Genomic DNA, 22157 nt, shown 5'->3' with positions numbered 1-22157 from the left:
ACATGGCAGCGTGTGGTGAGGATTCATCCTGTCAGCCTTCACCTTCATCCCAACAGCCACATGGCAGGTGGTTCCCTTGCCGGAAACATCAGTGACATGGACAAAGGTGTCATTGAAGGAGCCAAAGATGTGACAGGCACCAAATACATTCCTTCAACCACCTGAGGTCCGAAACTGATGACCCGTTCTTCCTTTTTCTCCTTCCCCTTTGAGGGGCCATTTCTGGGCGCTGGCCATTTCTCCAGACTCCGCAAGGGGAAGAGCTCCCATTCTTAAAAGTCTCCACAAGCTCCTCAGTTCCTACTAAATGCAATCCAACTTGCCAAGCAGAGTTCAAGGGCAAGGAGGCCCTAGGCAGCAGTACAGCCTTCATCGCCTGCCACTGCCCCTGTGCACCCTGAGTGCTGCAGCTGAGCCTTGCAGTCCTGCGCTTTCCAGCTCACACCTTCCTCATGCTCCCCCCAGGGCTGGAATGCCATTTTCTCGAAGGGCCTTCTGTCCTTCAAGACCCAGCTCAAACTCAACTGCTCTCTCCAACCCAGAGTCACGCATCCTTCCTCCCCGTGTCTGAGCACTGTACGTGCTCCTTGTGGGGAACCTATTACTCTGTGTTTGGGCACAAGCCTTACCTCCTGAAACAACTTGTTGATAGGAGGATCCTGGCTTCCTTTTTGTACCCAAGAGTGCCCACTGTGCCCTAGTTAGACAAGGGGCTCCGGAAATGTCAATCAAAGCAACAAATGAATGACATTCAAGTAAGTGGGTGAACAGCATCCAGGCTCACACCTGGCACAACTCTTTTGCAGTTGATGTCTATGGTACATCTGCAACGTGATGCTGGTAACATGCGGGCTGATGTGGGACACAGACTACCTGTGTTCAACTCTCAGCTCGACCACGTGCTACCTGTATTACCATAGACAAGTCGCTTCATTTCTCTGTGCCCCAGTTTCCCCGTCTGTAAAATGGGGGTAATAGTTTACCTGTAACCTGGGGAGTTAAGTGAGTTAATTCACATGAAGCACTTAGGAAAGTGCCAGTCATGGAGTGAGTACTCAATAACAGTCTTCATCATCATCTCATCATTTCTGCTTAGAATGACTCTCACTGTGTGAGAACGCCTGCTGTGGCCCAGTGACCTACAAAATGACACCTGGGCTCAGATTCGGGGCAGCATGATCTACCAACCGTCCAGAAGGGAGCCGCCCAGTAACTGTCCATCTTAACAAAATGAACCTGTTACATCCTCTGTCTTGTTCCGCAGACTTCAGTTTGTACCATTTCAGCTACTGGACTATGAACTCTTTAAGTGCAGAGACTGTAATAGTAACAACCAGCATGACAGAATCCTGACCACACCTATTCACTCATGTTCAGAGCATTAGTATCTACTAATTTATGTCATTTTTTCAAAAGTCTTGTGAGGGACCTGGGGCACCAGGAGATTAGGTAACCTGTCCAGAGGCACAGAAGCAGCTTTAAACCCAGGCAGTCTGTCTCCAGGGGCCATGGGCTTCTCTGCAATATCTCACTTCCTCTGTTTCACTCCTGGTGCATAGTAGGCACTCAGGAAAATGTTTGCTGAATGAGTGAATCCCAGTGGCATCTTGAAGAAAGACTTCTAGTATTTTCTGTGTCCAGGATTTCTGACTAGCTTCCTCCCTACTGACCCTTCCACCACAGCTGATAAATGCTCCTTCTCTTTTCAGGAAACCATTGCACGCTCCCCCTGCGCTGCCAGAGGAAGTCATCCTGTGTAACTCCACACTGCCGTCCACTCCCAGACCCTTCTCACTTTCTCTCTTTGAAAGAGATAGGCGGAGACTCCAATGTGCTCCTAAAGATGAAAATTGCTTTGCTAGGCTGGTAGAATTCAAAATGATTTAAAAAAAATTTAACTGGATTTTATTTGCAATATACATTTTTTTGCTCTATGAAATATGTATATGTTAATTATAGAAATTTTAGCAACTACAGAAGTATACAAGGAACAGAATTTAAAATGGAGGCTAGTTTCGCTCTTTACTCAAAATATTCTTTCATGTTAAAAGATCCTTATGGCAGAAACATGAAAAGAATCTAAGTGATTAGACATTAAGCATTATGGGGAGAAAAAATGTTTGCAATTCTGCCTTGTTCCCATTTAGCTTCTCAGGGTCTTGACAACTGCCTTAACAGCCTCCTGTCCTGTCTTGACTGCTGAATCAAGCCACAAAGTGAATACAGAGGCCCAGAAATTTCCCTGATTCTCCCATAGTTTCTACTACAGACTACTGGACCAGGGGTCTGTGTCCAAGCTAAAGAGCATATAGGCACTGGACTCGGGAAGTCAAATATCCACTATGGTCCTTGACATGAAATCACCCAATATATTTCCTCCATATTGTGTGAACATACACCAATTTGGGCAGATCACATTTTCCAGTGCTGCCTGCGACAAATCCCTTATCCCACTTGCTCTTCTCATAATGTGACTTTCACACTCCTCCTAGGACTGGTGGGACTTATGCCCTTTCCACCTCAAACCTAGGTAGACTTTGTAACTGTCTCAAACAATAAAGTACGGCAGAAGTGATGCTGTGTGATTTCTGAGTCTAGATTATAAAAATCCCATGCACCTCTACTTTGCTCTCATGGAGCACTTGCTCTTGGCACTCACTCAACTGCCATGCTGTGAAGAAGCCCAAGGAGTCTATGGAGAGGCCCACCTGGTAAGAACCAAGGCCCCGGGACCACAGGCTTGGCTGGGCTCCTATCCGACAGCGAGCACAAACTTGCCAGCCATGGAAGTGAGTCATCTGAAAGTGGAACCCCCCCCACCCCGTCCCGCTCCAGTTGAACTGCCCAGATGCCATGTGGGAGAGAGCCGAACCATTTGCACCCGGCCTCATGCAAATTGCAGATTCATGTGCAAAATAAGTGAGTGTTGTTGTTTTAAGCAGCAATAACCAGCTGAAATACCCATCCAATCGGGTTTTCTCTCTTGGGAAGTATGAACACTGGATGCCTCCAGAGGTGGGCCCTTGAGCTCAGGTTGAATCCCAAGCCGTGCTGATTTTGCTGTTCTCCACAGTCTTATGTGCAAGCTAGCCTGCGTATCCTGAAATCCAGAATGACCATGGCTGTAAAGAGGCAACATTCCGGACTGCTTTAATGTCTTTCAAATTCTAGCACTAAACACACCTGTCGCTAACTTGAGAGTCCCTGGGCATGCCTCTCCACTGCAACCTGAAAGAGGATCATATTCTGTTTATGTCAGCTCTTGTAAGTGGAAATTTTATTTTTTCACCTGGTGACCAAACCTTTACCAGTACTTAGATTTCGAAACTAGGCTTTTTACTTATTACCCCTATTCTAAGCCCTGGCTTTTTTCTCAGCATGATACACACTGTTTCTGGGCCTAGGGTCCTGCCTTCACTGACTCTGTTCCTTCTTATCTCAGCCTGCAGCCTCTGTTACTTCTTATCTCAGTCTACGCTCAACTTCAGGCATCCTTGACAATGACTGATGCTTTTTTTTTCTTTTTTTTTTTTTTTTTTGAGACGAAGTTTCACTCTTGTTGCCCAGGCTAGAGTGCAATGGTGCAATCTTGACTCACTGCAACCTCCACCTCCCATGTTCAAGTGACTCTCCTGCCTTAGCTTCCTGAGTAGCTGGGATTACAGGTGCATGCCACTATGCCCAGCTAATTTTTGTATTTTCAATAGAGACAGGCTTTCACCATGTTGGCCAGGCTGGTCTCGAACTCCTGACCTCAGGTGATCCACCCACCTTGGCCTCCCAAGGTGCTGGGATTATAGGCATGAGCCACCACACCCTGCCGACTGATGCCTTTTAAAACATTTTCCTATGGCTAATTATTGGGGAGGCAGTGCAGTACAGTGATTAAAACTTGTGCTTTGGAGTTGGGGAGACGTGGAACAAGGTATAAGTTCTGTAAACCTACCTTGTAAGTATATGATTAGGATTAAAATGAGATGATGTCTGTTTGGTGTTTAGCACCCTCTGGCCAGGGTGGCTACTCTTCAGATACCCAATATTCTTCCATCACTTTGTGAGACAGAATCCCTTACTGTTGGAAGTGATAATGAACCAACCATAGAGACGACTATTTCCTGCTGCCTTGCAGAGAGATTGGCCGATGAGATGTAAGCAGAGTTGCTTCACTGGGTTGGCAGGAAGCTCTTTAAAAGTGGCTGACCTACTTAGGAGGCTCACCCTTGTGCTGGTTCCCTCTCTTTCCTTTTTCTGAATATCATGCTGGAGTTACAACCACCATTTTGGATTATGTAGCAACACAGGAAAGCAGCTCTGGACTAACGAAGGTGGGGAAGAGTTAAAAGGAACTCGTGTCCTGGATGACCAGGGAGCAACCATACCAGCTTACCTTGAGTTAGAAACTTAATTCCTAACTGATCCACGTGCTAAATGCTAGTCGAGATTATCAATCTCTCTTAGCACCCTTTCCCTAACTCTGTGGGACTGCGTGCTCTTTTGGTCCATGCTATCTCCAACCTGGCTAAGTTCTAGCGAAAACAGGGAGGAAATATACTCTGCATCAGTTTCTAGAGGTAGATTGATGTCCTCATTGACCAGGTATAACTTTAGTTGAGACTTTTAGGAGAAATCTTCCTGCCTGTTATTTGTCGGCAGTACTGACTTGTCTTTGTGAGCTGAAAGAATAAATCCTTATTCAAGGAAGTCTTCATGTTATCTAAATCTTATGAATCTGCCATTCAGCCTTGCTAAAATTAAAAGCATGAAGAAAAGTGCATAATCAGGAAAAAAGAAGATTTTCTCCCTGTGGATTTTTCCATTTTTACTAGAATTTTTTTTTTTTGAGATGGAGTTTCACTCTGTCACCCAGCCTGGAGTGCAGTGGTGCAATTTTGGCGCCACTTCAGCCTCCACCTCCCAGGTTCAAGTGATTCTCCTGCCTCAGCCTCCTGAGTAGCTGGGATTACAAGCGCCTATCACCACGCCCAGCTAAGTTTCGTATTTTAAGTAGAGACAGGATTTCACCATATTGATCTGACTGGTCTCAAAATCCTGACCTCAGGTGATCCACCCATGTTGGCCTCCCAAAGTACTGGGATTATAGATGTCAGCCACCATGTCCAGCCCACTAAAAATATTTTTAAAAGTTATGTTCTCATAAACATCTCATTCCTTCATTTAAAAATGTTTTGTAAGGAAGAATAAAGACAAAAATCATGTAATAATATATTTTAGATATGCAGAATGTAATAATATATTTTAGATATACAAAGCAGGTCCCATTCTTTAAGAACTTTTCGAATTGGTATTGTCTCATTTATTTAAATAATTGTATGGATCAAAAGATTGCAATTATAAAGGTAAAAATTCTTTTTCATAGACACAGAAATTAAAAGAACTTTTCCTTAGAAAGAGGCATAATTCACCTCTGTACTCGTAGTGAATAAAACATTTTAGTAAACAAATACCTTACCCTCAAATACACTTTCATTCTAAATATTGATATTCCTTACATAGAAATTCATGTAGAAGATGTTCATTCCTCATACCTTATAGTGCTTAATTTTTAATTAAATTTATGTTTTTCAATCTATCACTGCTAAATGAGCAATTTAGCACACAAACATGTACTTATTTAAATAACATGGAGTTGAGAATAATTTATACATATACATGTATACTGACATTTACAAAATTATAAATCATATTGGAAAAATATTATACATATTATTCTCAGTATTCAAAGTAGGAAAAAAACACCTAAAACCTTTAATCAGTCTTAACATTCTGATAGATTTACAAATTAGTTCTAATCGGTAACAATGGGACCATTTCTTTTATTTATTTATTTATTTATTTTTTTTTTTGAGACAATCTTGCTCTGCCTCCAATTGTGCAGTGGCACAATCTCGGCTCACGGCAACCTCGGCTCTCAGCAATCTCGGCTCACCGCAACTGCTGCCTCCTGGGTTCAAGTGATTTGTGCCTCAGCTCCCTGTGTAGCTGGGATTATAGGTGTAACCACACCTGGCTAATTTTCACATTTTTTAGAGACGGGTTTCACCGTGTTGGCCAGGCTGTTCGCAAACTCCTGGCCTCCCAACGTGTTGGGATTACAGGCGTGAGCCACCATGCCTGGCTGGGACCATTTCTTATATGAGGCTTACAGGGTAGAATTTACATGCTGCTAGGACAAAAGCTAAGTGGTAAATATGACATCTGATGATCTAACTGAAGTCCTAGATACTTTGCATCGCTTGTAAAACAAAAGAGTCAAACACGGTGGTTTTTCTAAAAAACATAATTTTCAGTTAACTTTAAATATAAGATACACATGTGTTAAATTATTACTGAGCTACCAGTTTATTTTTTAACTTGTTGAATACCTATAATCCCTACTCTTTCTGAAAGTTGGCATTTATTAAACGTGGAGTTTTCACATGTTCCTGGCACTATTTATAATTTCGGCAGTTTCATCTAAGTCAGAGTAATAAAATGCTTACTTTCCACTGGTTTTTACATTGGAAAAATGTTGTTTGCTGCAATGTAGTAGCTACATATCATTCCTTTAGTCCTTTCATGCAGACCAAAGAAATGAAAACTGGCTGGGCACAGTGGCTCATGCCTGTAATCCCAATGTGTTGGGAGGTTGAGGTGGGCAGATCACTTGAGCCCACGAGTTTGAGACTAGCTTGGCCAGCATGGCGAAACCCCGTCTCTACTAAAAATACAAAAACTGGCTGTGCATGCGGTGGTGCACACCTATAATCCCAGCCACTCAGGAAGCCAAGCCAGGAGGATCGCCTGAGCCTGGGAGGTGGAGGTTGCAGTAAGCCAAGATCGTACCACTGCACTCCAGTCAGGGCAACAGAGTGAGACCCCATCTTGGAAAAAAAAAAAAGAGAGAGAAATGGTTAAGAATATGCTTTTCATCAAAGTCCAGTTACTTATTTACAAAATACTAAAGGCTACTGATAATGTGAGGTGAACTGAGGAGTACCATTACCCGAGCCTTCTGTATCTGGAGTTTAATTGTAAAAAAAGCCCAAAGCCTATTCACCTTTGTTTGTCTTAAACAGGTCTACATTGTACTTCTAATCTTGTACGGTGTTCATGAAATTAACGTCTTCATGTCATTTTAAGCACTTTGGTTTAGGAACCTCTTAAAATATCATTCAAAAAGAGCTTAGCACATGTACAAAGTTCACACAAAGCCCTATTTTACATAATTGTATGTACTGCTATCTCAGGAATATGATATGATATTTAGAAAAGGTGGTAGGGCATAAACAGAACAAACAAAATACCAGGTCTAGGTACAAATAATCCCAGCCGGTTGTGGTGGCTCACGCCTGTAATCCCAGCACTTTTGGAGGCCAAGGTGGGAGGATTGCTTGAGCCTAGAAGTTTAAGACCAGCCTGGGCAACATGGTGAAATCCCATGTTTGTTATCTGTACAAAAGATACAAGAAGTTGGCCAGTCATGGTGGTGCGTGCCAGTAGTCCCAGCTCCTTGGGAGGCTGAGGTGGGAGAATCACCTGAGCCTGGGAAGTAGAGGCTGCAGTGAGCCATAATCACACCACTGCACTCCAGCGTGGGCAACAGAGTTTGACCCTGTCTCAAAAAAATTAAAATTTAAATTTAAAAAAACCCAAAACAATCCCTAAGAGGACTAAGAGGAAAATAAAACTTTGCTGCCAGACAAGACAGTATCAAGATAAGGTCAAAGAGTTGCTAAAAACAAAAAATAATAATTCAGGCAATTGGCTGTCTGGCTTCTGCAATTTGACAGATTCTGCTCTACACTAATATCAGGAACTCTTCTGGTCATTGTCACATAGCAGAAATGCTTCTATATGTGAAGTTGTTCTAGACTACCTGTTAGAGCTATTAAATGGAAACCCCAGAATTCACCCTGAATATCTCTGAATGTGAAAAATTCACATGTGCTAATTTAATTCAGTATAAAATTTCCATGTTCTCCCACAAGGAGAATTTCAGCAGTGTCTTCTCAGCGTGAAACCATGTCTTATCACTCCACCAGATTCAGAATTGGTACTAATTCTGACAGAAGCTGAAACTAAAGCCTACGTTTTATTTAGTCAACATAAGGCCTTTTTTCAGAGATGGTGTGAATTAATAGTTTAAACAACCAAAATAAAAGAACAGACAAGTTTTTTTCAACACATTCATTTCCATTGCTAGAGCTGTGGTGATCAGCAGAAGCATCTGCCTCGCTGTCAATAACAAGGTGGATCCAGGTTGTTGGAATTGGTGGATCCAGGGCTTGGAAAAAAGGAAGACTTACTAAAAATGAGACTTGGAACTTGGAAGGCCTGCACCACGAGGGCCAATTCTGCCGTAAACCCTATTGCCCAGGTGTGTTACATAAAACACCCAGAGATTACAATGAAAGTCAGGGTGCAGCCGGGTGCAGTGGTTCACACCTATAATCCCAGCGCTTTGGGAGGCCAAGGCCAGCAGATCACTTGAGGTCAGGAGTTTGAGACCAGCCTGGCCAACATAATGAAACCCTGTCTCTACTAAAAATACAAAAATTAGCTGGGCATAGTACTGCAGGCCTGTAATCCCAGCTACTTGTGAGGCTGAGGTAGGAGAATTGCTTGAACCTGGGAGGCGCAGTTTACAGAGAGCCGAGATCGTGACACTGCACTCCAGCTTGGGTGACAGAGTGAGACTCTGTCTCAAATAAAAAAAAGAAGTCAGGGTGAGAAATAGCACATAGTAATAATGAATATAATAATTTTACAGCTGGCTGGGCTCAGTGGCTCATGCCTGTAATCCCAGCACTTTGGGAGGCTGACACAGGAGGATTGCTTGAGCCCAGGAGTTTGAAACCAGCCTGGGCAACATAGTGAGACCCTGTCTCTAAAAAATAAAATAATTTCACAGCTTTTGGTTCTCCTGCATTAGATAGCATAACTGGGAGAAAAAAAAAACAACTATGCAATTATTTTCCCAAACCACTTTAACTCATTTCATCACACTTGTTTCACGTGGTTATCCGGGTGCCACTTACATCAAGGTGGATCCAGGCTGTGGTCTCCCATTAGGTAACAAAGCCCTTCCCAGAGAGAGGAGTCACACCATTGGGTCAAGAGTTGCAAATGGGCATTTTTACATATTTATTAAAACAAGTTTCCTGAGAAGTTTGACCAGGCAATGTTGTTAACCTACTTTGCCTAAAATGTACAAAAATGCAATCAAACTTACATATATTTTACATATTCTAAAGTCAGATTTTGTTCTGACTGGCTATCCAGCTAGGACAAATTAGTGAGGTTTTGTTTTTACACTAACAATAGTCTGAAATAGAAAATTAAGTTTGGGTTTAAAAATAATTCTTGAAATTGTCATAAACATATGGTGTCTATTGATTGAACAGTAATAAAAAGGCACAAGGTACAAGAATTGAGGCTTGACTCTTCTGGCCATGTACTAACTTCATATACCTTGACAGAATAAACTATATTTTTAAAAAGTGCTTTGTACACCGTGCAATTAGAGTTTTATCAGATAAAAACTCAATGACGTGTTGCTGAAATTTTCTTCTTCTAGAATTTGAAATTATTTAAAATACTGAATATGTTTATCATATTATAAAATATGGCTTCATCAACATGAGATTCCAGGACCCCAGATACTTCTCTGAACCTCTAAAAGTCATTATTTGATAGAGTAGGATCAAATGTAAAGGGCCAAGTGTTCAAAGATCTTAGATACCTAAAGAGTAAAAGAAGGAAGCGGAGGCTTCCCTGAGAGTCAAAGTGTTGATGAGAAACCGAAAGCAGCACACACAGGCAGAAAAATAGACACGTTATTATTCAGAAAACAATTGTGTGTAGTTTTGGCATAAATATCTGAGACTCACTGTGCGCCATGAGTTGAAAATGAACATGCAAGAGAGCAAGGAAAACACAAAGCCTCATTCAGATGTGCTGGTGAGAATACGACAGACAAATCTGTTGAAGTTATGGACCGCGAAGTCTGTCTTTTGTCAAAGCTCTATGCAGTCCCAGGATCGCGTGATAGCGGTGGTTAGACACAACCAGCTAGTTATAGCTTTCACTGTATGGAAAGATCTCTCTGGTCTGGATCTCTGCCTTTGAAATTATCCACGTAGTTCAGAGGCAAATACTTGTTAAAGGGATCCTAAAAGATAGGAAAGGAGTAGTTTTTGTTACGCCTTAGGGCAGGCTTTCAAGCACAAGACACAAGATTGAGCAGCAAATGTTTGGGTAACCCCATCTCCCCTCAGTTCATATGTAGGTAGTAAAATAAATAAATTTTTCCTTCTTTGTCTCTTTCTTGGAATAAAATATCAGGCATCCAAGGAGAGCTGAGGACTCTCGATTTGCTAGATTGCTTTAAAGTCAGATTTAGAAAATTAAGGAATAAATGGAGATCAATTTCATTTGAGTAGGTGTGGTCAATGGACCCTTTTCCATTTTGTGCCATTGCTTTTAGTACAAGGATGTTAAAAATATCACAGAGAATGTCATCTCTGATGGACTGAGAGAGACCTCCTGGAGTGCTGTGTTAGGAGATGAGGCTTGTCCCAGCTTGGCAGGAGAGAACGCTAAGCGTGATGAGTGATATCCACCACAGGCACAGATATTTCCTGCTCCTCTTCTGTTTGTTTCAAACCACCTTAAGGATCTCTGAAACATAGAGGCTGACAGATGACCCCCACCTGCACATACAAGGGAGGTATGGCAAAACAAGTGTGAGCTTTGCAGAAATGCTGACAAGCAAGGGAATTTCAGCTGAGGAGAACATTAGTTCTTTCACTGAAGATTCCTAGTTTCTCTGAGAAGTTCCCAAAGGTGACCGGACCTGGCCATGTCAGCATCTACAAGTTACTAAACGCCATCTCATCAGGACTGTGGACCCTCTCAGTGTCTTCTTGGCAGGCAGAGCTTACTGACTGCCATTTAATGGTGTATCCATTAAAACACCTGCTGTGTTTGGTGTCTTTTCCATGACATAACATTCCTTAAGAAAAGTTCCTGCTGAATGTAGTTTACCTGTCTGAGGACTTGGCTAATCAGAGGAAATTATCTAAAGCTGGTTAGTGACCCAAAAGGAAATCATCAATAAAACAGTTTCCTGATTTAGGCCCTAAGGAATGAAGCAGAAAGGTGACGAAGACTTAACATCACCAGAGTGCGAGCAGTGAGCTAGAAGAAGACTTAGCATGACCAGAGTGAGGGCAGTGAGCTAGAAGACTTAGCATGACCAGAGTGCGAGCAGTGAGCTAGAAGACTTAGCATGACCAGAGTGAGAGCAGTGAGCTAGAATAAGACTTAGCATGACCAGAGTGTGAGCAGTGAGCTAGAACCAATAGTCTGAGAGGAGGCAACACCCATTGATCAGAAGTGAGCACATCACCCGCCTCCTTCTCCACCCTCGGACGCAGTGATGGACGGCAGCCAGGCCTTCTCCTAGTACTTCTCAATCGCACATTCTTCCAAGTGCAAGTGATGCCATCATTAGGAAGAGTGGGCATTGGAAGAAACAGCAAAAGGTTCTTGTGTCTATGTTGATTTGAAATTACTTAAATTCGTATCCTCTTCATCCTCTGGCAGATCCAGCAGACTCACTCAGGGGCTGCTTCTCTTGGGAAACATGAGTGCCATTCAGGTTTAGGATTCATTGTCACTGGAAAACAAAACAAAACAAAACATAAAAACACACACACGTACATACACAAACAGTAATATATTTTTAAGAAGCTAAAGAGAGCTGGTCTCTCCATTGTGGAGGTGACCGAAGAGATTGCAAGCTGTCAGGAAGCCAATGGTGTCTAGCTTACAATTTCTGAAATGAAGGTGAGTTTTAATTTTATATTTGATCCCTGAGTAAGAAATCCATGAAAGCCAAAAAATAATCCCTAGCTCTTGCTCCTTATAGCCCTCCCCGGTGCCGATGCAGAGAGAACCAGGTGGAGTTAGGGGTTCCCCGTTTAATAAATCTAATCCCATTCTCTATGAATACACGCCAAATTGCCTTTTTCTAAAACAAATTTTCCACGTGCTGTTTTCTCTCAAGAGTTTGTGGTCCTGGTATGTCTTCAATAGCCCGTTTTGTTCATACCTACAAAGTATCTGGAGGGGCCTTCTCAGTGTCATTTAGAATTCAAACATCAGGCATCTTAGGGTGTGAGCAGACATAAATGAGGAACATGGTATTTGAACATGACCAGGCTGTTGGCTAATTTGCGCTTTTGCTTCTAACTTGGCTGTCTTTGCCAAGTATCTGGCTCCACAGCTTTTTCCTGGTGGGCCCATAGTTCCACCAAGTCTCCTGGAAGACAAGAAGCACTGCCCTTCCTCAACCTTCTCTTTTTAGATCTGTACTCCCTTCACTCACATCCTAGCAGGTCTCTATTTGAAGTGACCTCCGCTTCCAAGGAAGTGCGTGAATGATAATGAACAACAGATCTGGTATCTCCTGAGCTCACAGGTGTGTAGAGTCTGCAATAGGTGATATTCTTCTGACTCCTACTTCAGTGCTCTCCCGCTCAGTGAAACTCCATGTGTTTCTAAAAGGACTTCAGAGCAACTCAGACACACATGGATAAATAGACAGACAGATAGACAGATTAATAGGTAGATAAGTAGACAGATAATGGATGGGTCTATCCACGAAAGGGCAGGAGACATGTATATGTTCACGTGTGGTGTTTGTTCGTTTTAAAGACAGAGGCAGAAGTGATGATAAGGACAGAAGAACAATGGGAAAGGAGGGGGAGGGCAGAATTTTGTTTGAGGCATCAAAGTGAAAAAAAGTAAAAACTAGGGTGGGCATGGTGACTCACACCTGTCATCCCAGCACTTTGCAAGGCTGAGGCAGGAAGATTGCTTGAGTTCAAGAGTTTGAGACCAGCCTGGGCAATACAGTGAGACCCCATCTCTATAAAAATTAAAAATAGCCAAGTGTGGTGGTGCACACCTGTAGTCCCAGTTACTCAGGAGGCTGAGCTGGGAGGATTGCTGGAGCCCTAGCATTGAAAGCTGTAGTGAGCTATGATTGCACCATTGCACTCCAGCCTGGGTAAGAGAGACACCTTGTCTCAAAAAATAAAATAAAACTAAAAAAGACAGACTATACCAAAATGTATTTCAAATGAAAGCGTGGTTGAAAATTAAGAAATGTTTCATCTGAAGAGTAGATGTGACAACCCCTTTCACTTATGTCACCCTGAATAACCTTTCAATTGGCCAAGGAGGTTTTATTTCTTGGAATGGGTGGTAGTAAGTGGAAATTGGGTGGTAGTAAGATAATATTTCAAATATTCAGGAGTCTATCTCTACAGAACATAAGTCTTCGAATTGCATGTTTACTTTTTGTGACTTTATCTTGAAATTTCAGCCACCTGAAGCAGAGTATAACATACAGCTGAACAACAAAGGCAAAGGCCTTTTTTGTCCACATTAATCTTTGTCCAGCTGTTATAATAGAAGTGATTTTTAAAGTTAATTATTTTAAAATTAGTTCATATTCATTGGTTAAAAAATATAAAATGCAAATAAGCAAAACAAAAATACCAATAATCTCACTACATTAACATTTTGGTATTTATTCTCCCAGAGATTTTTCTGTGATAATGATATATATCCTTTTTGTACAAAAATTGGATCATATTTTACATATTGTTTTATAATCTGCTTTCTCACTCTCATTCACATGTAAACATCTTTCTCTGCTAATAACTATATAATATATTTTTAGTGGTTATGTATCATTCCATTGTCTCACTAAATCAAAGAATTTTTTTTGCCAATCCCTTAGTGTTAAACATTTAGGCTACTTCAAATTTTTAATTTTTGTTTATTATAAACATTGCCACATCTTTGGAAACTTCTAATTGTTACCTTTGCATATATCTCCAGACAAGGAATTGTTAGGTCAAAGTTATACGATTTTAAAGCTTTAGTAGCCCATTGTGAAATTATCCCTCTTTCCTAGAAATTTTTACAATTTCTATTCTTCCAACACTACTCTTTAGGGAAATAACCTTTTCCTCACATCCTCTCCAACATTGAATATTATTATTTTCATTTTTTGTAAGTCTAATAGGTGAAAATAATATCATATTTACTGTGACTTTCTTTTATTGCTACAAAGACTAAACCTTTTACAAAGCTTAGTTGGTAATTTTAATTTCTTCCTTTGCTGAATTACTTATTAATAGTCTCTGCTTATATTCAAAATGGGACAATTATTATTATTCTTTTTAGACAGAATCTCACAATGTCACCCAGGCTGGAGTGTAGTGGCCAGATCTCAGCTCACTGCAGCCTCAACCTCCTGGGTTCAAGCAATCCTACCACCTCAACCCCCTTCCCCCACTTCCCCAGTAGTTGGAACGACAGTTGTATGCCACCACACCTGGCTAACTGTTGTGGAGACAGGGTCATGCCATGTTGTCTAGGCTGCTCTTGAACTCCTGGGCTCAAGCAGTCCACCTACCTCAGCCTCCCAAAGTGCTGGGATTACAGGTGTGATCCACCATGCCCAGACTACTGTGTTTTTTGAAGTACAGAAATGTTAAGTTTTTAATGTAGTTAAATCTAGCTTTTTCAAACATGGTTTCTGACTTGTGTGTCATGCTTTCAAACTAGTTCCCTCCTTAATATTTTCCTGTATTTTTTCTGGCTTTTTTTCTTTCTTTTTAACACTCAAACTCAACTGGAGTTTATTTTAGTATAAAGCATGAGGCTGATCTCTAAATCCCCCCCGTTAAATGTTAGTCAGCTGTCCCAAGACTATTTATTAAATAATTGACTTGCTATAAAATGTTAATTCTAATTTGGTTCTGGGTATACACTGTTTTAATTGTTGATCAAGCATGACACGCTCCCTGTGAACTCCCCATCCTTATTCTATCTTACAATTGCACTTTTTCCTTCTTTTAGAATTGTCCTGGCTATTTGCACACAGTTATTCTTCCAGATGAAATGTGCATAGGGATTTTTAAGACGACTGGGTTGAATTTAAGATGATCATTTTTACATTGTTGAATCTTTCATCAGGAACACAGTATACCTCTCCATTCATTCAAGTCTTTTATGTGCCGCAATAAAAATCTGAACATTTTATATTATCACCTGCATTTTCTCAGTTAAGTTTGTCCCTGGGTAGTTTACGTTTGTGCTGCCTTTATGATATTACCAATGTCGGTGTGTGCCAATGGGTGGCTTTTTTAGCATAGCAGATAAGAGTCCTGGGTCAGTTGGCCCAAGTCTGAATCAGGGTTCACTTTCTTGCCCTATGACGTTGGGCAAATTAACCTTTCTTAGCCAGAGTGATCTTATCTCATCTCATCTCATCTGCAAAACATACATAACAATACCATGAGCTTTATTGTTTTGTAAATAATAAACGAGAAAATGCAGGTGAAATACCATACTCCAGGCCTGACACACAGACACATGAATGAATGAATGTTAGTAATCCTTATTTTGCAGGTTTTACAGAAGCCAGTGTTTGTTGGTAAAACACTAGCATGAATATTGTTTCAGATACCCAAAGGCTTTCAGCAACCATCTTCCAAAACAAGCTTTACATTTCTAGGCATTTTGAAGGCTCAGTGTGGGACACTGTCCATCAAGAAGAACTTGTTTAACTTAAAGCAACAAAGAGGAAAAGCAGCTCAAGGTACAGTGCCCACTGCCACAGCTCTGTGGACCATGAGCAATTGACAAGCACTGCCACATAGGATACCAGTTGCCTCACCTGTGGGCCATCAGGCCCCTCCTAGAGTGGAGCAACTCTTACTGGTGGTGGAATGGACTTCAGGCGTGTTGGTAAATCAGCAAGCTGGGACCTGGCCCACTCCTGAGCCTGGAGGCATTCTCTCCCAAACACTCATTCCTTTATTTAGTTAGATACGTTTCCTGCTGTCTTTTTGGCTACTTATTATCTCTGTGAAATCATCAAATAAACCTAGACATTTTTAACTCTGAAAAATCCTAGAGTTCCCTGTTAAAAAGATCCTAGCAAACTGTCACAGAATTGCAACAAATCAAATGAGTGGTCCCTTTTCAAACCTTTAGTTTGAAAGCAGTTTTAGTAACTTACCTATGATGCTAACGTTAGTGAGCAATTTTTCTAAGAATGTTAGATATTTTAAGAATCTGGGGCAAGTGTGGTGGCTCATGCCTGCAATTCTAGTAACTTGGGAGGCGGGGGCATTTGAGCCTCAAGGACCACTTGAGCTTATGAGTTCGAGACCAGCCTGGGGAGCATAGTGAGACAGTGTCTCTACGAAAAAATTTTACAATTAGCTGGGCTTGGTGGCTTGTGTCAGTAGTCCCAGCTATTAGGTTGGTGCAAAAGTAATCATGATTTTTGCCATTAAAAGTAATGGCAAGAACAGTGATTACTTTTGTACCAACCTTATACCTTATATTTGGGGGGCTGAGGCGGTAGGGTTCCCTGAGACTGGAACAGTTGAGGCTGTAGTGAGCCGAGATCACACCACTGCACTCTAGCCTGGGCAAAAGAGTGAGGCCCAATCTCAAAAAAAAAAAAAAAAAAAAAAAATGTGGAACACCTTTCCCAAAAGCCTGTGTAGTAACAGACTGACAAATGAAACCAAATGTAATTGATTAAAAAGCATCATTGTATTGTTTTCTTTAAGAAGGCATGTAATGGGCATGCTACCAGTTCAATAAGGACAGATGCAACTGTAATACTTTGTTTCATAACTGCCCCTTTGTTGCAGTCAGGCTTAGATAAGTCATCTTTGTTCTCCTGACCAGTCTATCTTGTAACAATCCCTTGTTATGACCACAGCTCATGTACTCTGTCTCCAAAGATGGCAATAAACCTACGTTAAACCTTTCTTGTGTTATGATGCTCTCTAACTCATTTTTGGGGGGAGTGCAGAGATCAGTTTAGCACAAAGTCACATAGCAATCTGATCAGGCTCCCTTTCTCTTCATCAAGAGAATATCCTTTCTCCTTCCTGCAAGAGGCCTGGTCTCAGGTGGAATGATTGAGGTAATGCATCTGGCTAACATCAGAGGCAAGCCTAATCATGCACATAGATCATGCCCATGTTGTAGACATAATCTGGGCCACTATTCAAGCAATGCTGTGGTTTTTAAAAGTTAGTACATCTTCCCTTGTCCAACACATACATGCACACACACACATGGGCACATGCATCTGTGTTTTAATAATATTATTTGAGGTTTTCATCCTGCAGGATTATAAACTGTTACTTTGTATCCCTTAAAATACCAAGCTCAGATTTTAGGGAAACTGACATTTAGCACTTGAATTATAGATGATTCCTGACTTACAATGGTTGACTTACAAATTTTCGACTTTACAATGAAGCAAAAGTGATGTGTATTCACTTCACTCCTGGACTTATGATGAGGCTATCTCTAGATAAACTCATTATAATTTGAAAATATCATGTATTTTTGACATGATTTTTTTTTTTTTTTTTACTTACAGTGTGTCTATCAGGACCTAACTCCACTGTAAGTCAAGGAGGATCTATATACTTTTTTTTTTTGAGATGAAGTCTCACTCTTGTCCCCCAGGCTGGAGTGCAATGGTGCAATCTCAGCTCACTGCAACCTCCACCTCCCAGGTTCAAGCAATTCTCCTGCTTCAGCCTCCCAAGTAGCCGGGATTACAGGTGCCTGCTAACATGCCCGGCTAATTTTTGTATTTTTAGTAGAGAGGGGGTTTCACCATATTGGCCGGACTGGGCTTGAACTCCTGACTTCATGTGATCCACCCTCCTTGGCCTCTCAAAGTGCTGGGATTACAGGCATGAGCCACCATGCCCAGCCAGATCTATGTACTTTTAAATGACTTTGAAGGACTAAAGAAGAAAAGAGGAAATAACCCTCAAAACAAAGAAAAAGAGTGGTCACAAAGATTTACTTGAGCAGAGAGGCCAAAAAAACATTTACACAAAACTGCTGTTTTCTTGCAATTAATGGTTAAGTGTTGCCAATGACCGTGCTGCGTGATAGACACATCATTCACCAAGTAGTGTCCTAGATTAGCCTCACGGTGGCTGGCTTTCCTGCGGCTGAGTGTTCTTCTTTTTCTAGTCTATAATTTGTCTTTTAATTTATGAAATATCTCTTATTTTAACAAAATAATAAAAGAAAATAAAAACGCACTTTTAAAAGAAACTGTTCTCTAGATTGAGCTTTATCAGATACAAACCTGCCATGTGAACTTGAACAAGTCACTTAACGTCTCTGAGTTCTAAGTTTACTCAAATTATTTTATTTTTAACTGATTGTTTTGACATGATGTAGACGGTGTCAGGCACATATTAAGTGCTCAATAAATGTCTTTTTAAAAACTACATCAAAAATTCTACTTTCTCAAAAAATGACAAAGAGAAGGGATGAAACAGGAAAAAACCCACACAAAGCTCTCTATAACTAGCCTAAATTTTTCCGGAAAAGTAGTGAAGTGGCTCATTTTTATAATGACATTGAGCTCAGAAACATAAATCATAAAATAAACCGCAGGATTATTGTAATTTAAGAATAGGTATACTGTCACTCTCTCTTAGTTAATTTCTCAGATAATTACATAGGCATCTAGCATGTAAAAAATGTGATGTAAATGTCTTGCTATTGTTGTAATCATTACTTTTTTAATTTTTTTGAGATGGAGTCTCACTTTGTCACCCAGGCTGGACGCAAGTGGTGCCATCTCACCTCACTGTAACCTCCACCTCCTGGGTTCAAGCGATTCTCCTGCCTCAGCCTCCCAAGTAGCTGAGATTACAGGCATGCACCACCACGCCTGGCTAATTTTTTGTATTTTTAGTAGAGACAGGGTTTCACCATGTTAGCCAGGATGGTCTTGATCTCCTAACCTCATGATCTGCCCGCCTCGGTCTCCCAAAGTGCTGGGATTATAGGCGTGAGCCACCACGCCCAGCCCTATGACTGTGTTTTCAAAATTATAAATCCACTTTAGCAGAACCAAACCTAACTCTTTCCCTACGTTGTTGCTCAATGTAAAGTCATCCCTGTGGTCAAGAGATTAAGAGGAAAGAAGACAGGGATTTGGCTAACATTTGCGATTCCTTGTCTGTGGTTATTCATCTAAGTTTGCAGAGACAGAAACACCAAGCTTTCAGGAAACTGCCTAACTACAAATCCCTCCGGAAGAAGGAAGAGGCTGGCTTGATCGGAAGATTCATGATAAAGGGACTCTTTCTTGTTTGCACCACTATCTAGTGGCATTTGGGAGGGTGTTGTGAGGGTGGGGTTAGACAATAAGGGAGTATTTTTCTATACAGAAGTTAAAACAATAATAAAACCAACCAAAAGGATCTGTTTTCTGTCATCACCATGTGTTGGCAATGCTTAACGAGGTCAGGGATGAAATTCTCTTCAACTTGAGGGCAGACCCCACCTAGCAGCCTCCTCCCACTGACACTATTCCCTGTGCAGTGCCAGGCACATAGCAGGGATGAATCACGGAAAAGATGCTAAGATAGAAAATAAGACTATGAAAGACTCCCTTCCATGATTCCTTTGTTGCTTTTCCTATTGTTTGTTTTTTTTAAACATAAAACCATAGTGTCAACTTCCCACAGTATTTCATACATCTCTCTGGTCCTTATTAAAATCGTGTGCTATCTTTTGGTTTCCTTAGCTCAGGAAGAATATTCATTCAATGAGGATGGAGGAAGGTAATGAACAAGCAGGGGCCAATGAGACATGGATAAAGTTCTGAAAGACCTGAGATGATGGACCCTAACGAGAGAAGGTTGAAGAGCTGAAGTCTTTGCTCACAATGTGGAATATATTAAGTGTAAGATGATTATCAGATTGACTTCCTTTTCCCAGAAGCATGGTGGACTTGGGTTCTATGGACTTAATACGTAACAGAGGTTCTATGTCAGGGATGTCTTTCTAGCATCAAGGAAAGTAAAACCCTGTAAATGAATTCCAGAAGTCTCCATTTATCAGGAGAATGGAGAAGTGTGTTTTCCACTAAATTCAATTTTTAATGGCTGTCACATACTTTGTGAAGCACTAAATTCACAAGTATACTATTTCAATGACAGAGGAAGAATCACGCACAAGGTAAAAGCCAATGGGAAACTCTGGGTGATAATGGTGTGTCTATGTAGGTTTATTGATCGTAACAAATGTATCAATCTAATGGGGGACATTGATTATGGGGGAGGCTGTGCATGTGTGAGGGCAAAGGGTATATGGGAACTCTAGCTTCTGCTCAATTTTGCTGTGAACCTAAAACTGCCCTAAAAATAATCTTTTAAGATGCCAGTGTGGGAGGGGGAAGAACTGTTGCTACTGCATAAAAATAATTAGTTTCACTTGCATGGTGCTTTAAAACTTAGCTACTGCTGGGCACAGTGTCTCACGCCTGGAATCCCAAAACTTTGGGAAGCTGAGGTGGGTGAATCACCTGAGGTCAGGAGTTCGAGACCAACCTGACCAATGTGGTGAAACCCTCTCTCTATTAAAAATACAAAATTAGCCGGGCTTGGTGGTGGGCGCCAGTAATGCCAGCTACTTCGGAGGCTGAGGCAGGAGAACTGCTTGAATCCAGGAGGCAGAGGTTGCAGTGAGCTAAGATCTCACCATTGCACTCCAGCATGGGTGACAAGAGTGAAACTCCATCTCAAAAATAAAAATAAAAACAAAAATAAAACCTAGCTAGTGGTTTCATTCTCTTATATCATCCTGTGAAACTAGAAGGACAGATGTTCTTATTTCCATTTTTCAAGCCAAATTAAAACTCAGAGAGCTAAAGTGACTTGTTTTCATCTAAAGAACAAACAAGCATTCAAATTAGGTCTGAAAATGAGTCTTCTAAGTCCAATGATCCACGAATGCACTTTCCACCTGTATCTCTAACAATTCACAAGCTTTTAGAGAAAAAAGAAATCTTATTTTTGTCCCAGGGTAGATACTCAAAATAAACATTTTATGGATTACCAATGTAATTAAAACATTAAGATAGGAAAAAGAAATGTATATAAGATCATGACAGAAAAGAAAGCTCATCCAAACTCTAAGGTGCTAATATCCTTTTAAAAACTCTCGACTGGGCCAGGTGCAGTGGCTCACTCCTGCAATCCCAACACTTTGAGAGGCTAAGGCAGGAGGCTTGCTTGAGCCCAAAACTTTGAAAGCAGCCTGGACAACATAAGGAGACTCTGTGTCCACAACAAAGTAAAAGAAAATTAGCCAGTCACAGTGGACAAACCTGTGGTCCCAACTACTCGGGAGGCTAAGTTGGGAGAATCGCTTAGGCCCAGAAGGTTGAGGCTGTAGTGAGCCATGATCATACCACTGCACTCCAGCCTAGACAACAGAACAAGACTCTGTCTCAAAACAAAACACCAAAAAACTCCAGAGTGATAAGTGGACTATTCTGAAATCACCAACATTAATTGGTCTATGCCAGCCATGAAGGAGAACTGAGTCTCATAGTAGATCAAATTCCTGGTTTCCCAGGATTGGTAGGTCCAGAAAGAAACCACTAGGGAACACTGGGACGAAAATAATGCTTCATCCACCAAAATGGATGCGTCTGGGTCTTAGGATACAGGCTTCTTAGCCCAAAAGGCAGTGAGTTTCCGTACATCAGTTTAACTTCCTAATAATTGTAATAGTCATAACCAGTGCTTGTTGAGAACTTACTTTATGCTGAGCTTTGGTCTAAATGCATTGTACTTTTCTCAGATTTTTTAGTGAATAAAAAATTAACTTTGCAATATTGTAATAACCTTTGAAGTAATCAGAAAATGCCCAGTGGCACAAAGATCTGGGATTTGCCATTCTTGATTCTCGAATGCTGGTGCTGGCATCACTGAGAGGGCGTAAAGTGAAGGCCTGGCAGTCATCCTGTCAATGCCAGACAGCTCTGGACCCACAGAGGAATGTAGACATTTCCTTTTAAAACAATAATTTAATATAAAGCAGTTATGTAAAAGCTCTAGCTCATTTTCTCATTATTTCAAGTATCTTTTTTTTTTTTTTTTAAGATGGAGTTTCGCTTTTGTTGCCCAGGCTAGAGTGCGTTGGTGCAATCTCGGCTCACTGCCACCCCCACCTCCTACCTCCCAGGTTCAAACAATTCTCCTGCCCCAGCCTTCCAA

At 41.2% G+C, this 22157-nt stretch overlaps 1 protein-coding gene across 2 annotated transcripts in view; it reads right to left on the bottom strand.

The window, feature by feature from the left end:
• Window positions 1–5288: 5288 nt before the first annotated feature.
• Window positions 5289–22157, bottom strand: part of TMEM154 (transmembrane protein 154) — a 57829-nt gene continuing 40960 nt past the window's right edge. For both annotated transcript variants that reach the window (XM_064383812.1, XM_064383814.1), the window contains exon 7: window positions 5289–11680. In XM_064383812.1, the coding sequence (XP_064239882.1) occupies window positions 11665–11680 (16 nt within the window). In that variant the 3' untranslated portion in view covers window positions 5289–11664. The remainder of the gene's footprint in view (window positions 11681–22157) is intronic.

The sequence above is a fragment of the Aotus nancymaae genome, unplaced genomic scaffold (genome assembly GCF_030222135.1).
Source record: "Aotus nancymaae isolate 86718 unplaced genomic scaffold, 86718_ANA_hifiasm-v0.15.2.pri h1tg000033l, whole genome shotgun sequence".
Lineage (NCBI taxonomy): Eukaryota > Metazoa > Chordata > Mammalia > Primates > Aotidae > Aotus > Aotus nancymaae.
The sequence above is the reverse complement of the archived record's forward strand: the minus strand, read 5'-3'. Positions and strand labels throughout refer to the sequence as shown.